Here is a 13504-nt window from a genome sequence, read left to right as displayed (position 1 = left end):
CAAACTGCGATTAAAAGTCACACGACGGACTTTTGATGTTTACGCTTAAATACCCAAACCTCTTTTACATGAGAGGGGGATTCTTTGATTAGGCGATTTTTAGATCAGACAATGCGTAAAAATGCATTCTTATTATAGTTGTGTTTGTTTTAGCTTATCATTAGTTGCCTTTCTCTCACTGGTTCGTGCCAGGGTGCAGTCCTTTGACCTTAGGTTCCTTTTTCCTCCTTTATAGCCCCAGGTTACTGAGCAACCTTGGCTTTGAAATCAACTCTATTCTGCAAATCTTGGAAATCTCTATCCTCAATCCACTATGATGTTTCAGCTCACCTGCTAGTTTGCGCAATTACTCTAGTGGTGTAGTCTCTGCTTCTGTTCCCTTAGGAGCCCGTTTGGCCCATCTGCCACAAATTACAGCCTGAAGCTTCTCGCTGTAACATATTGGTAAATATGAATTTGGATTGACTTCCATTGATTTGCTCCTCGTTTTTAGCCTCACCTGATTTAACCCTATCATTGTTTTTAGGTGCCATCACCTACCCCTTCCCCTTCCATCACGTTGGTCCTGATGAAGACCCCACGTTAAGGCGCAAGCTCCCTGTTGTTAATAGGGGTCGAAACGTCAACAGCTTTGTTAGTGTGTCAAGCATAGATCACAGAGAATGTATATCTGCATCAAACTATGTATGTTATGATTTTCCATAAGTGTTTAGGCCAGACTTTTGGCCAGATAGGTTGAAATAATTCAATACTGATGTGTACAACTTGCACTACCTTCCCTCCCCACATCACTCACAAGTCCGTCCAATGCACTTGTCACCTTCCCACTTGTGCACCATTTTTTAATGTTTAAATGTGACATGTATTATGTCCCATGACTTAATTCATTTATGCATTTTGGGATGAAATAAAATCACATTCATTTTGAAAACCTATATGGTGATGCTTTAGTGTGACTAAATATTTAAGATTGAGTCTTTGTTTATTTACCTATGTTTTGTAACTGTTTGCCACTGTGACGCTCATTATTTTGTACCACATTATACCCGGGTCCAGTGGCCATCGGGTTTACCCCGTTGTTATATAACTCAATGTCATCCTTAGGCCGACACAGTAAAACAGCGAGGTAGGACCCCTGGGAGACCTATGGGTATATATACATCACATCCTGCTAAGATAGAGCAGAGGAGACCGACACTTCCTGGTCGACACACTGACCAGAGACGCTGAGGTTCCTGCATGCAGACACTCTAGCTCCCAGTGGTCTAACATCCCTCGCGGGGTGTCCAACTCAAGACCAGGACGGGGTCCCAGAGTCTCTCACTTCAGGTAATGGGGTTGGCTAAATCCTAGAGGGATTCTTGGCTTAACATCTACCCACATGCTAGGTACACTTAGGTACATCTAGTTAGGGAGGCTTCTCAGGAGTACGCATCTTTTATCATGTGTTTTATATACTAGTATATATTCATGACTATTGTAAGATGGTAGAACTATACCATCCATTTACCTTCACAATACTACTAATTATTTATATCTTATACTGCCTAACGGTTGTTGCAGCTCATCTATTCTACACCAGAATAACAACTGTTCAATAAATACTTATTGAGAACTCGCAGCCTGTTTATTCTGTGTATTTCCCTGAGAAAAACGATGTGAGCACGAGTGACTGAGCGAAAGGTAGTATATTGTTTCCACGGTCCTGAGGAATCAGGGTTATCATGTTCGATGGTTGCCAATAACTATTCTCTCCTTGGTAAGAGATGATTCTAGTGGCACTGTGAGCTAGTTGGTACAAAAAAAGCCAACATACCCGGTGGGGATGTCCGGAAGCAGTCAGACACCAATCCTACAGTGTATGCTGTCCAAACGTGTAGATCCTGTATACTTTTTATAGGAGCTACACAACACTGTTTCACAACATTGATCTAATAAAGTACCGAGCCCCAGAGCGGGTTATAACTCCGAGCTACATCACAGAGGCATTAACAATTCAAAATGGACCAATGCTATTAAAGACAGTGGCACGTAGTGATTAATAATGGTGTTGGGGCTATAATGGGAAGCAGATGCACAAGAACACACAGTATGTTTAACTCTGTTGCAGAGGAGGCATCCTGATCATCCAGAAGATCTCCTTCATTTGTTTCTGATGTAACACTTCCAATACCTTCTCTCCTCTGGTAGGTGACACCTTTTGCCTCTGTTACTTCTCATAATCATAATGACAAAAAGCCTAAAAAAGGCTTCACCTATGTGTCCAAACATCAGTATTTCATTTATTTTTTAAACCCAAAGACATAGATCTAAAACAAAGCTCCTACCTATTTAAATTTTTTACCACCAAAAGTGCAAAGCTATCCACATCGTTCCATGACAATTCACACCACAAAATTCCACATCATGCCACAAATTTCAACAGCACACCACATAATTAATCTCCACAACACAAAATACCATTCAACATATTTACACTCCATTACACACAAATCCACTCCACAGAATTCCAGTACACTGAATACCACATAAATACTATCACCATAATACCACAAGATACCATGCCACTTAATTTCACAACATAGATCCAATCCACACCGCACAATTCCACGCCGCACAATTCCACAACTAACTAATCCAATCCAACCCTCAAAATTCCACTACACACCACATGCATACTCTCACAACACATAATAAAAGACATTGCCATGTACACAGCCAATGGCTCTAACTCAAACAAAATGTGAGACTTATTGCATTTCAAAGGCTTGTTCTTTCGGGAAATGAAAATTACATTAATTACACACACATTACTCAATACTACACGATAATTTACAAATATACATAAGGCTGATGAAATAACCTTTTGGTGACATTGCATAATCATCTCTGACTGACTTCAGAGGTTAGGTTCACCAAACCATATGTCAACAAATCAACATCTTAGGAGTAAAGGTAATAATCAGATATAACCATTAATGAGGGCACTTAATACTGGCAATAAAGCACCTGTACTTTAATCACAAGTAACTGTCAACATTATTATTGTTTCTAAGCAGAAAGTAGCTGGCTTGTCTTTCAGATATCAGGACCTCTCCAACAACCCATCTTTACAAATACTCCAAAGTCGTTCTTTGCCTTCTAAAAGTCAACGAACATGAAACTTACAAACTAAGTATTGCAAGTAGAAATGACATATCTATACAATCCATACAATCTGATTTATTGATATTGTGTAAATTCTCCTATATCAATAGAGTGCCTTATTTTAGGAAAGTCTCTTGAGGATTAACAGAAGATTCAAATGTATCAAAATAAAAAAAAGAACAAAATGGTATTGATAAAATGAAACTCAATTTCTTACTTTCTCTCCTGGCGGACCCGTAGCTCCAGTGCCTCCTTTTTCACCGTTTTCACCCTAAAATAGATAAATAAAAGAATGACTTGAAGGTACATGACACAATATAGACACTAATGTTCACTATGCCAGACGCAGGCACGCATAAACAGTACACTACCATTAACATATGTCTGCAAATGGTAAAATCCTTTTGAACAAATTTTTTGAGTGAGTAGTGTACTCAGTCATTAATCGTTCCATATCAACCTGCCTACTCATATTCACATTATTATATGTTGTGTTGCATTCGTTGAGCACACTCACTCTACTACTAGCAATAAGCAATAACAACTGCATTGCTATCATCAACATACCTATTAGGTATTTATACATAATATTATTTTCTCAGAACGGAGAGAGCAGAATTACTCCCAGGTTAATCTATGTACCGTATAATAAGAGTCTATCAAATATTTCCCTGACTGGGATGTACAAATTCACGCACATCTATAGCTTCTTTAAAAACTCAAAAACACACAATTACATTTAACTTGAAAGTTAAAGAAAAAATGTCCTTTCTCATTGGTACTAATGGTCTACATAGCTGAAGTCTACAACTAAAACATTGGGTACCTGTATGTAGGTGACATGTGCCTCTATCTTAAGTGGAGGAAGCATGGTTAGGCACCAAGTGGCAGCCTTTATGAAGTAGTCCAAATACTAAGGACTAAAAGTGACTATGATTTCATGAGGCAAAACAGAAATCATGCTTATGGGTCCAGCTGGCCCAACACTACTTTTGACCCGGACTGTGTTGGGTTGCTAATCATATCCTACTGTTTAGCTGTGACCTCTCAATACTAAAAGAAAACAAATAAAATAGATCTACAATTTTGTCTACTACAAGTCCTCCAATTCTTATAAAAATTCAGGAAAATTGCTCTGAACTTTTAAAAGGCTATTTCCAGCTTGGATTACTACAACAAGATCTACATTAAAGTCTCCAACTAAGACACTCAAAAGGTAACAAAACCATATGGCCCAGTTCATACCCGTGCTCTGCTGCTGCATTTTGTCTATATGTAAACCTTACACTGCATCACTATCAATTAGATACACAGTTTAAGACTTCATACATAGGGCACACCAAGTTGCATGGTTGCAGTCTGGGGTACCTAACAAAGGCTTTTAAGACCTACAAACTGGAAACCTTGTTGTCGTCAACATCCTTCACATTTCTTTCCAATAGCACAAGGATTACTCTGATTAAAGGAAATGTAAGTCCAAATCTGTACACCATGTAATTTTCTGCTGCACCAACAAAGCAGATGCCATGAGATTCAATAGATAAGTTAAAACCATCCCTTTGGTATCATCTCAGGGCCCTCAATGTTATAAATTTCTTTAACACTCACCCATACATCCATCACAATATTAATCCACAGACCAGTCAGGCCTTGTGCTTGGACACCATCGAGGCAGAAGCAAGCTCAAGGCTTTCCACAATACAAACATCAGTACAGAAGATGACTTCTGAAAGTCTGGACAATCAAACCTCTGTACCATAGTCTAGTCCTTTCTTCCCCCTGCTCCAGGTACCTCTTCAAAATGGCTCACTCTAAGAATCTTAAAGGGCTTTTGTTAGAAATGGTGGGTCTCTAGTTTGCAGTGGTATACACCCATTAGCTACCCTTCCTTCTAGTCAGGGTACAGGAGTTACACACCTAGATAACCCCTGCTCATTCCCATGGTAGCCTGGCACGAGAAGACAGGCTTATCTCAGAGGCAATGTGTAAAGCATTTGTACATAACACACACAGTAGCACAGTAACAACACTACAAATCAACACCAAACCAGTTAAGGAAAATAAAGTATCTTTATCTAAATCAAATAAGACCAAAATGACAAAAATCCAACATACACAACTCAAAATACGACTTTTAAAAGATTTCAAGCAATTCTGTATATAGGAAACTATGGATGTGATTTATACTCAAAGTTCCTCAAATACATCAATATCCACAAGGCAAAACAGCTGCAGAGGAGGGAAGCATTGGAAAACACAGCAATGCTTCAGCTCTTGAGTCCTTGGGGAGGCGATGCGACAGTTCTGCTGCACGCAGGAAAAGTGACGCATCGAATCCAGACTGTATGAGGGAAGTGATGCATTGTTTCCAATGAGGTTCTGGTCTGCTGGTGCTGCATAGGAAAACGTAGTTCACAGGCACGATGCACGGAAATCTGGGATGCACTGGAGGTCGATGCGGCTGTGGCAAGAGGTGCTGCGTCGATTTCTTCAGCCACGGTCCCACAATGCGCTATTTCTTTCAGCCGCACATCAGGGCATGCATTGGAGTCAGTGCAGGGGTCTGGGACATTGGAGACCGGTGTGTCGAACTTTGCATACAACGGTTGCATCAGTTTCTTCGGCCACACAGGGCTATGCGTTGGGACTTTCCCAGCTGCAAGATGGGCGAAGCATCAATTTTGCAGGTTTCTTCAGTTCTTTGTAGTTCTTTGCAGTAAGAACAACCTCCAAGAGCCCAGAACTGGATTTGGAACCACAAGGCAGGTCCGAACTCCCAGCAGTGGTGTTCAAGGATGCTGCAGGTTAAGTCTTTGTGTCCCTGAGACTTCTTAACAGGAGGCAAGCTCTACTTCAAGCCCTTGGAAAAGGATACCACAGCAAGGCAAAAGCCCCGTTTTTTCCCCACAGACAGTAGCAGCAACTGCAGGCCAATCAAATAAAGCAACAAACTGGAAAGGGGCGTACTCCTCCTGGCAGCTCATCAGCTCATCTTCTTGGCAGGGTCCTCCTAGTCCAGAAGTAATCTAAAAGTCTGGTGTTTTAGGCCTAATACGGATACCCTTTTTCCCTTTGAAGTCTTTGTAAGAAAAGTCTCTGTTGCTCAGTAAAAACAGTTCTGTCCTCCCTGGTCCAGCTACACTACAGGGGATGGAGACAGCATTGTACAAGGCAGCCCCAGCCTATTCAGGTGTTAGTGACAACTCCTCCCACCACTTTATCCCAGGAAGACCCATCAGCATATGCAGGGCTCCTTTTCTGTGAGTGTCTGGATTGAATGCACAAACAGACCCCGGTCAGTCTAAACCAGACGTTGATTCCACAGCCAGGCAGAGGCACAGGATGGTTAAACAAGAAAAGGCCCACTTTCTAAAAGTGGCATTTTCAAACACACAATTTAAAAACCATGTTCACTAAAAGACGTGTTATTGAAGTCTGAGCTCCGCAAACCTAAACTCCAATTCTCTAGCTGTTCCTAATTGAAAGTTACGCTTATAAAATGTTACAAGGCAGCTCTCATGATGGCCTATAGGAGAGCTAGTTCTTAAAATATTGAAAAATGAAATACACAGTTTTTCACCATCAGGAAATGTAAAACACACCAGTACATGTCATACCTTTCAAATACACTGCACCCTGCCCATGGGGGTACCTTGAGTCTACCTTAGGGGTGCTTTACAAGTTAAAAAAAGGGAAGGTTAGGGCCTGGCAAGTGGGTGCACTTGACAGGTCGACATGGCAGTCAAACATTGGGCATGCAGACACTGCAGTGCCATATCTGAGACACATTTGAAAGGCTTCTTGTGTGAGTGGCACAATCAGTGCTGCAGGCCCGCTAGTAGCGTTTGATTTGCAGGCCCTGGGGCACACATAGTGAACTTTACTAGGGTCTTACCAGTAAATCAAGTATGCCAATCATGGAAAACCAATCGGAATTACAATTTACACAGGGAGCATTTGCACTTTGGCACTGTTCAGCAGTGGGAAAGTGCCCAGAGTACCTAAACCAGCAAAAACGACATCCAGCACACAGTCAAGAAATAACAGAGGTAGAGGCAAAAAGACAGGGGAAACCACTTAAAATAGTTGAGAACAATAAATAATGGTTAGCCACTTGCAAATAAACAAGAAGTGTATTCCACAGTCTAGGCTCTGGGTAGTGAAGGTCATCCTCATAAAGTAGTGGTGGAGACCATTTAGGGTGGGAATTTTTGAATGCTCCATTTTATTTATTGTGTGGAAGACAACAGGAAAAATGAAAAACAAAGAGAAGTTAACCAGTGTAACATATAAAGGTATTTATGGAAAAAGGAACAGTCTGTTTCAACATTAATTAGGCAACTATGTCATGTTAGGCTATGTTAATTTGGCTTTGATATAGCTCACAACTCGTCCCCTAAGGGACAGCTCAGAGCTCTAACAGGCAGGAGATGAGAGGGTGTTGCAAGAGCAGCTAGTTAGACCTGGCATGTTTTGAGATGTTTTTGGAAACCGGAAAAACTAGGACATGAACGAATAAACAGAGGGGTCTTATTCCAGTGGTGCGGGGACAGGTAGGAAAATGCCCGGCCTCCATATTTTGACATACAAATGCGCCGAGGATGTAGCAGAAGTTTATTTGTGATCCTAGATTTCTGTAAGGGAGGTATGGGGTAAGTCGGTCCTGAAGATATTTTGGATCAAATCCTGATATAGATTTGTAATTGAGGCAAAGGAGTTTGACCAGTAGTCTCTTTTTAATGGTTTAATGGGGAGCCAGTGCAGTGCTCTAAGTGTGGGGGATGATGGAGTACTTGGTGGCAGGTTGTTGACCATGTAGGCGGCGGTGTTTTCATCAACCTGCTTTTTAGCTGCCAGGGATTCATTTATGACAAGGAACAAAACATTGCTGAAATCCAGGCGGCTGATGAATCATGCCTGGATTAGTGTCTTCCGGGAACTCATAGGAAGCCAAGAATTTCCTAAGAATGCACAGTATGCTGAAGCAGGTGCCACAGATGGAAATGATCTGGTCTTTCATGGACAGGGTATAATCCAGGAGTATACCTAAATTTCTAGCTGTTGTGCTGGGCACGGGGGCAGAACCAAGTTTAGCCGGCCACCAGTCATTTGACCAATATATATGGGCTTTACCAAACAGAAGAATCTCAGTTTTGCTCTTGATTAGTTGAAGACAGTTATGGGACATCCAAATGCCTAGTTTCCTCATGCAAGTGCCAAATCACTGTTTGACGTTCTCGTGCACTTCACGGCCGGGCCAGCCGTCTTATATGGAAGGAAAAGGAGTTGCCCCCCGTGAAGTGCACCACCGCGCTACTTTAGTGGGTCGCAGTCTACCTATTTGGGCAGCAATTGTGGATCGACAGACCCCCTGAAATAGAGTGCTTTGAGGTGAGATGCATTGGCAAAAAGAAAATCGTTTTTGAACATGTGAAAGACTGGCAGCCCACATGGGTATTATGTTTTAAACAACCACTCCCAGGATGCTTTGCACTTGAGGATAATGAGAGTCACATGATGTTATATAATGGTGGACTTTTGTGCACAGACTTTTGATGCATGCAGCCTTTGAGAAAGGAAGTCTCATTTCCAAAACGCGTCAGGCATTTGTTTGCTGTGTGTGCATCTAACCTGACGCTGCTCTCTGTGGAATGAAGTTTGTTGAAAGTGTGCGCTTCGCCTGGGGGCAACTCCTTTTCCTTCCATATATATAGATAATATATATATATATATATATATATACAATTCAGGATATCTAAGCCGGGCAGGTTTTACCTGGCTTTACACGGACCCCCTCTCCATTTTGGTCGACGTGAGAAGTAAAGCCAAACTTTCCGGGGCGTGCCGCGGAACTAAAAAGTGATCCGGAAGGATACGGCGCATCTGACCCCCCCCTCCCGGCACTGCAAAAAGCAGTAAAACCTCACCGTGGTTAGTGAAGCCGAGTCGAAGGATGCAGATGGCACCGGCTGCGAGCAAGGTAGGCAATAGTGACAAGCTGGGGATGATAGGTATGCGAGATGAGAACTGAGTTACCGCACTGATCGGTGAAACTCTATTCGCGTACATACAATATACTGCGATGTCGGCCGACATGCTGCGGAACCTGAACCTGAAGCGGCAGGTGTGGAAATGTTTAATGATTTGCCATCCACGACCCCAACAGGGAGAGTAAATAACATCACATCTAACAGTGAATCCAACACTGTGATTTTTTTTTTTAAGAAACTAGAAAAATTGATGAAGCAGGAACAAAGCAAATGGTGGAAGTCAAGGTGTCTGCAAAGGTACATTGATGTGAGGAGGACTTACAAATACTCATAGCACCGAGTTATGAGAACCCCAACCCCAGTATGATGAAGGAGAAGGCTGAATGTAATTTGGACTCTTCAAAGAAATTGGTTCAAATATTAATAAAGTATGCTGACACAGATCGAGCAGTACTCTTGGATCAAATTGATAAATACAACGATGAGATAGATGGCATGGGACGATCAGAGGAGATAACTAAATTGCGCAATGAGATGACAACCAGATTGAAGAAGGAGGAAGACAAAATAAAAGAAAGAAAAACCTACAAGTTCCAAAGGGACAAAACAGACTATGAGTTAGGCCACATATTTACATTTTCTAGAAAATATGACTCACTCCGAATATCAAAATTTAAACCAAGGGATGATCAGGTCGCAAGTACATCAATAAAAAAAGAACGCTCAAAATATACATCCAACTCATATCTAAGTTCAGCGGTGGAAAGCGGGTCAGACTCCGACCTAAGAAATCCTAGAGTTGGCCCAATACTTCAAAAACCCTCACTTGCAGAAGAACTGAATTTTTTATGTCAAGATCGGAGGCAAACTCTCCGACCAAGAACGCAGAGAACAAGACCAGTCCCAGTAGAAACTACAAAAGAAGGCAGAGGAGGAAAGCAAACAGGCAGCGCAACCAACTCAAAAAAACAAACAATGGGAAGATGGAAACAGAAATTAGCAACATCACTAAGGTGAACTAAACTATAATTCATTTAGCAAATATAGATCTAACAAAAGCGGAGGAACAACTACTTAGTCTGGGCTTATCATATTGCCCCGAGAGCAATTTTGACTGTGTGACAACAAGGATGGACATTTATCGTTGTGTTAGAAAACTTAAACTCAAAAAGTATCACACAATATTAAATAAAGATCAAAAGACAATAACAACCGAAGAGTTTGATACACAGCAGACAACAGTGAATCTATCCATGTCAGACATGCCTTTCCTGAAGGACATGCAAGAACTGTGGGGAGAGGGGTATTCATCATGCACACAAGATACAGAATCAAATGAATCTGTTGCTATGACTCCAAATGCTACACCAGCAACATCAACAAGGGCGAGCATGACTCAACTTACCCCTTTTAAGTTATAATCAGCATTCAATCTCATTACTCCAAGAGACTCCATAGATATCTTCAACTAACAAGTGACATCTCAAATAAAACAACTTAATCGAAAAGTACAGAATACTAAGTTGAAGTACAACAAACGCAATCACCAATATCACAAACTAATGAACAGGTTACACAACGACAATCGGATAGTAATCCGAAACTACAATAAAGGAGGGAACATCGTGATTTGGTCTAAAGAAGAATACACTAAAAAGACGTTATCTCAATTAAACGACAGGACATGTTATACAATGAGCAACAGATCAAACTTTAAAACTCTTCACAACGATTTTTATTCCAAACTGCTATCCTGGAAAACCCAGGGATTAATCAGCATGCAGGAGTATAAATTCCTCAAGAAGGAAAACCCGACGACACCTTCCATCTGTTTCATTCACAAGGTGCACAAAGATCCAAGCAAACCACCGGGAAGACCGATCATCTTGGCTAGAGACGGTCTGCTTGAACATACTTCACAGTATGTAGATTACTTCTTGCAAAACTATGTACAGTCTCTACCATCATATATAAGAGACACAAGTGATTTCTTGAATAAACTAAACAATTTTGAGTGGCAAAGTGACAACCTTCTCATAGCACTCGACGTGACATCTTTGTACACAAGTATAAGACATAATGACGGTGTAAAGGCATTGGAACATTATTTATCCAAAAGACCGGGACAAGTAATGCAACATAGCAAAATGCTGGTGGAGATGGTCGACTTTGTCTCAACAATAATGTTTTTATGTTTAATAATGTGCTTTACCATAAAACAAGAGGGGTGACTATGGGAGCCAGCTTCTCCCCCAGCTACGCGTGTTTACACATGGGCTGGTGGGAGGAGCTGGTTCTTGCAACCACACATAGCCAATACATGCAGGACAATATCAGGCTTTGGCTCCGCTTTATTTTATGATTTATTTATAGTTTGGAAAGGTACACATCAAAGAGCAACAGAATTTGTAGCAGTGATCAACAATAACGAAATTAACCTGCACTTCACAGCCACCATCAGGTTTTTATAAGTGCAAAACCTGCAAGGCTCAACAAAACCACATATCAGACCCCGTTCAGCACAAGAGAATACAAAATCACTAAACTTTTAACGTGCAAGACTGACCATGTGGTATATGTGCTACTTTGCTCATGTGGTTTACAATACATAGGGAGCACCAAACCCCAAGCACACAAAAGGGTACTTCAACACATGCGAGCAATAGCAAACCAAGGCAACACATACCCGGAGGCACAGCACTTTATGGAGCACCACAAGTCCAATAGCCAAGACCTCAGATATTATCTCATAGATGCAGTACCCCTCAGTAGAAGATGGGGGAACAGGGAGACCAATCTCCGAAAGTTAAAGACATAATACATCATTGAAATGAACTCCAAACACCCAGGGGGTCTCAATATGACAGAGGACGTTTATACATGCTTTTGATATCTTACTCCTTTTTATCTTATTCTATTGTATTTTATTTGATTGTTAATGTTTAATATTTAATATTTAATGTACAATCTTTAAAATTCATGAGCTAACATCGATTTACTCAACCCCAAAGAAATCAGAAAAAGTTAACCTATTTTGTATTGTATAGCATAAAGCAACAATACATGGCAGAGAGGGGTCAATAGGTATTCAAACCCAGCATTTGACAAGGTGGAAAGAGTTACCATTTCCACAACTAGAATTGTAAATAATGAATTAAACAGTGATCACACAAGGAATAATATAGTCACCATTGTTGACAACGCAGCAGCAATGGGAAATTAAATGTATTATTATAGGCACTAAGTCACTTAAACACGTTAAGATTAAAACACATCAGCACTTTAAGGCGGTCATTGATTAACATACATATAAAACAGGAAAACAACAATGAAACATATTGGTATTTCATGAATGTGGCATTAGACATTGTGATCACAAATGTATTATACAGGTAGACACATACACAACATTGCAAGGATATGTATGTCCATGAAACGATTTCCTCTTATAAAGTTGCGAACCATTTTGAGATTTTTAACAATTTAATGAAATGTTGAAGGGGATATATTTAATGCTCAATATGTATTATTTAATATTTAATATGTATGTATTTAAAAATATTTATGTGTTATATTTATCTACAATGTTTACATTTGCCAAATATGACTTTGTGTGTATTGTTGAAGCTAGAAACTCTGGTTTCTTTTGTGTTTATGACAGCATACTTTTTTGCACTTTGCACTTGTCACTTTAAAAGCAAAAATTTAAACCGTAGCGCCATGTCATGTGATCTGAGCCGAAACATGTATTGGTGGCATCGCAATAAACAACGGGTTTCAGACACCATTTATTGCATCCAACAGATGCGTTTCAGCGATTAGTGCCTTGCTCAATGTTGATTTAATAAAGGTTTTGTAAATTTCACATCCATTTCCTTTAAGCTCTGTGCTTTTCTCGTATTGGATGATTCATCTGAGGCCTGCAGTATTGCCATGAATCAGACGGTCTCACTGGCTCTATCTCAGTGTCAATTAACCTCTATATTGCAACATAGTAATGTTGCACGAACCCATGCACATTTGTCATTAATTGGTATAGTAACAGCATTTATCCCTCAGTGGGAGCAAATCACATGTTATTCTGGCTCTTTAGTTGCATTTTGTCTGTGTCTGAAACCCGAGGAGTGCTCTTCTATCCTTTGTTGGACATTTGGGGGTGTTTATAGATATATATATATCTTGGCTTAAGAAACGGACCCTGTTGTTTGTTTACGGACCGAGTGCTCGTTGGAACTCTGTTCATGTGTATATTTATTTTACCGGCTGCTCCGCCGGCACCGAGCCTCCCCTACAAAGACGAGGAATCTCCGGAAGGAGCTCTTTTTCTCTGGATATATCTGTATATATGTATGTATATATATATATTA

At 40.6% G+C, this 13504-nt stretch overlaps 1 protein-coding gene across 2 annotated transcripts in view; it reads right to left on the bottom strand.

Moving 5' to 3' along the window:
- The window catches only part of COL19A1 (collagen type XIX alpha 1 chain), a 2198704-nt gene that overhangs the window by 1596571 nt on the left and 588629 nt on the right, over window positions 1-13504 (bottom strand). For both annotated transcript variants that reach the window (XM_085610910.1, XM_085610909.1), the window contains exon 10: window positions 3365-3418. In XM_085610910.1, coding sequence (XP_085467036.1) covers window positions 3365-3418 — 54 coding nt within the window. The remainder of the gene's footprint in view (window positions 1-3364; window positions 3419-13504) is intronic.

The sequence above is a fragment of the Triturus cristatus genome, chromosome 6, assembly GCF_964204655.1.
Source record: "Triturus cristatus chromosome 6, aTriCri1.1, whole genome shotgun sequence".
Taxonomy (NCBI): domain Eukaryota; kingdom Metazoa; phylum Chordata; class Amphibia; order Caudata; family Salamandridae; genus Triturus; species Triturus cristatus.
Note: the sequence above shows the minus strand (reverse complement) of the source record. Positions and strands in the feature narration are given on the sequence as shown.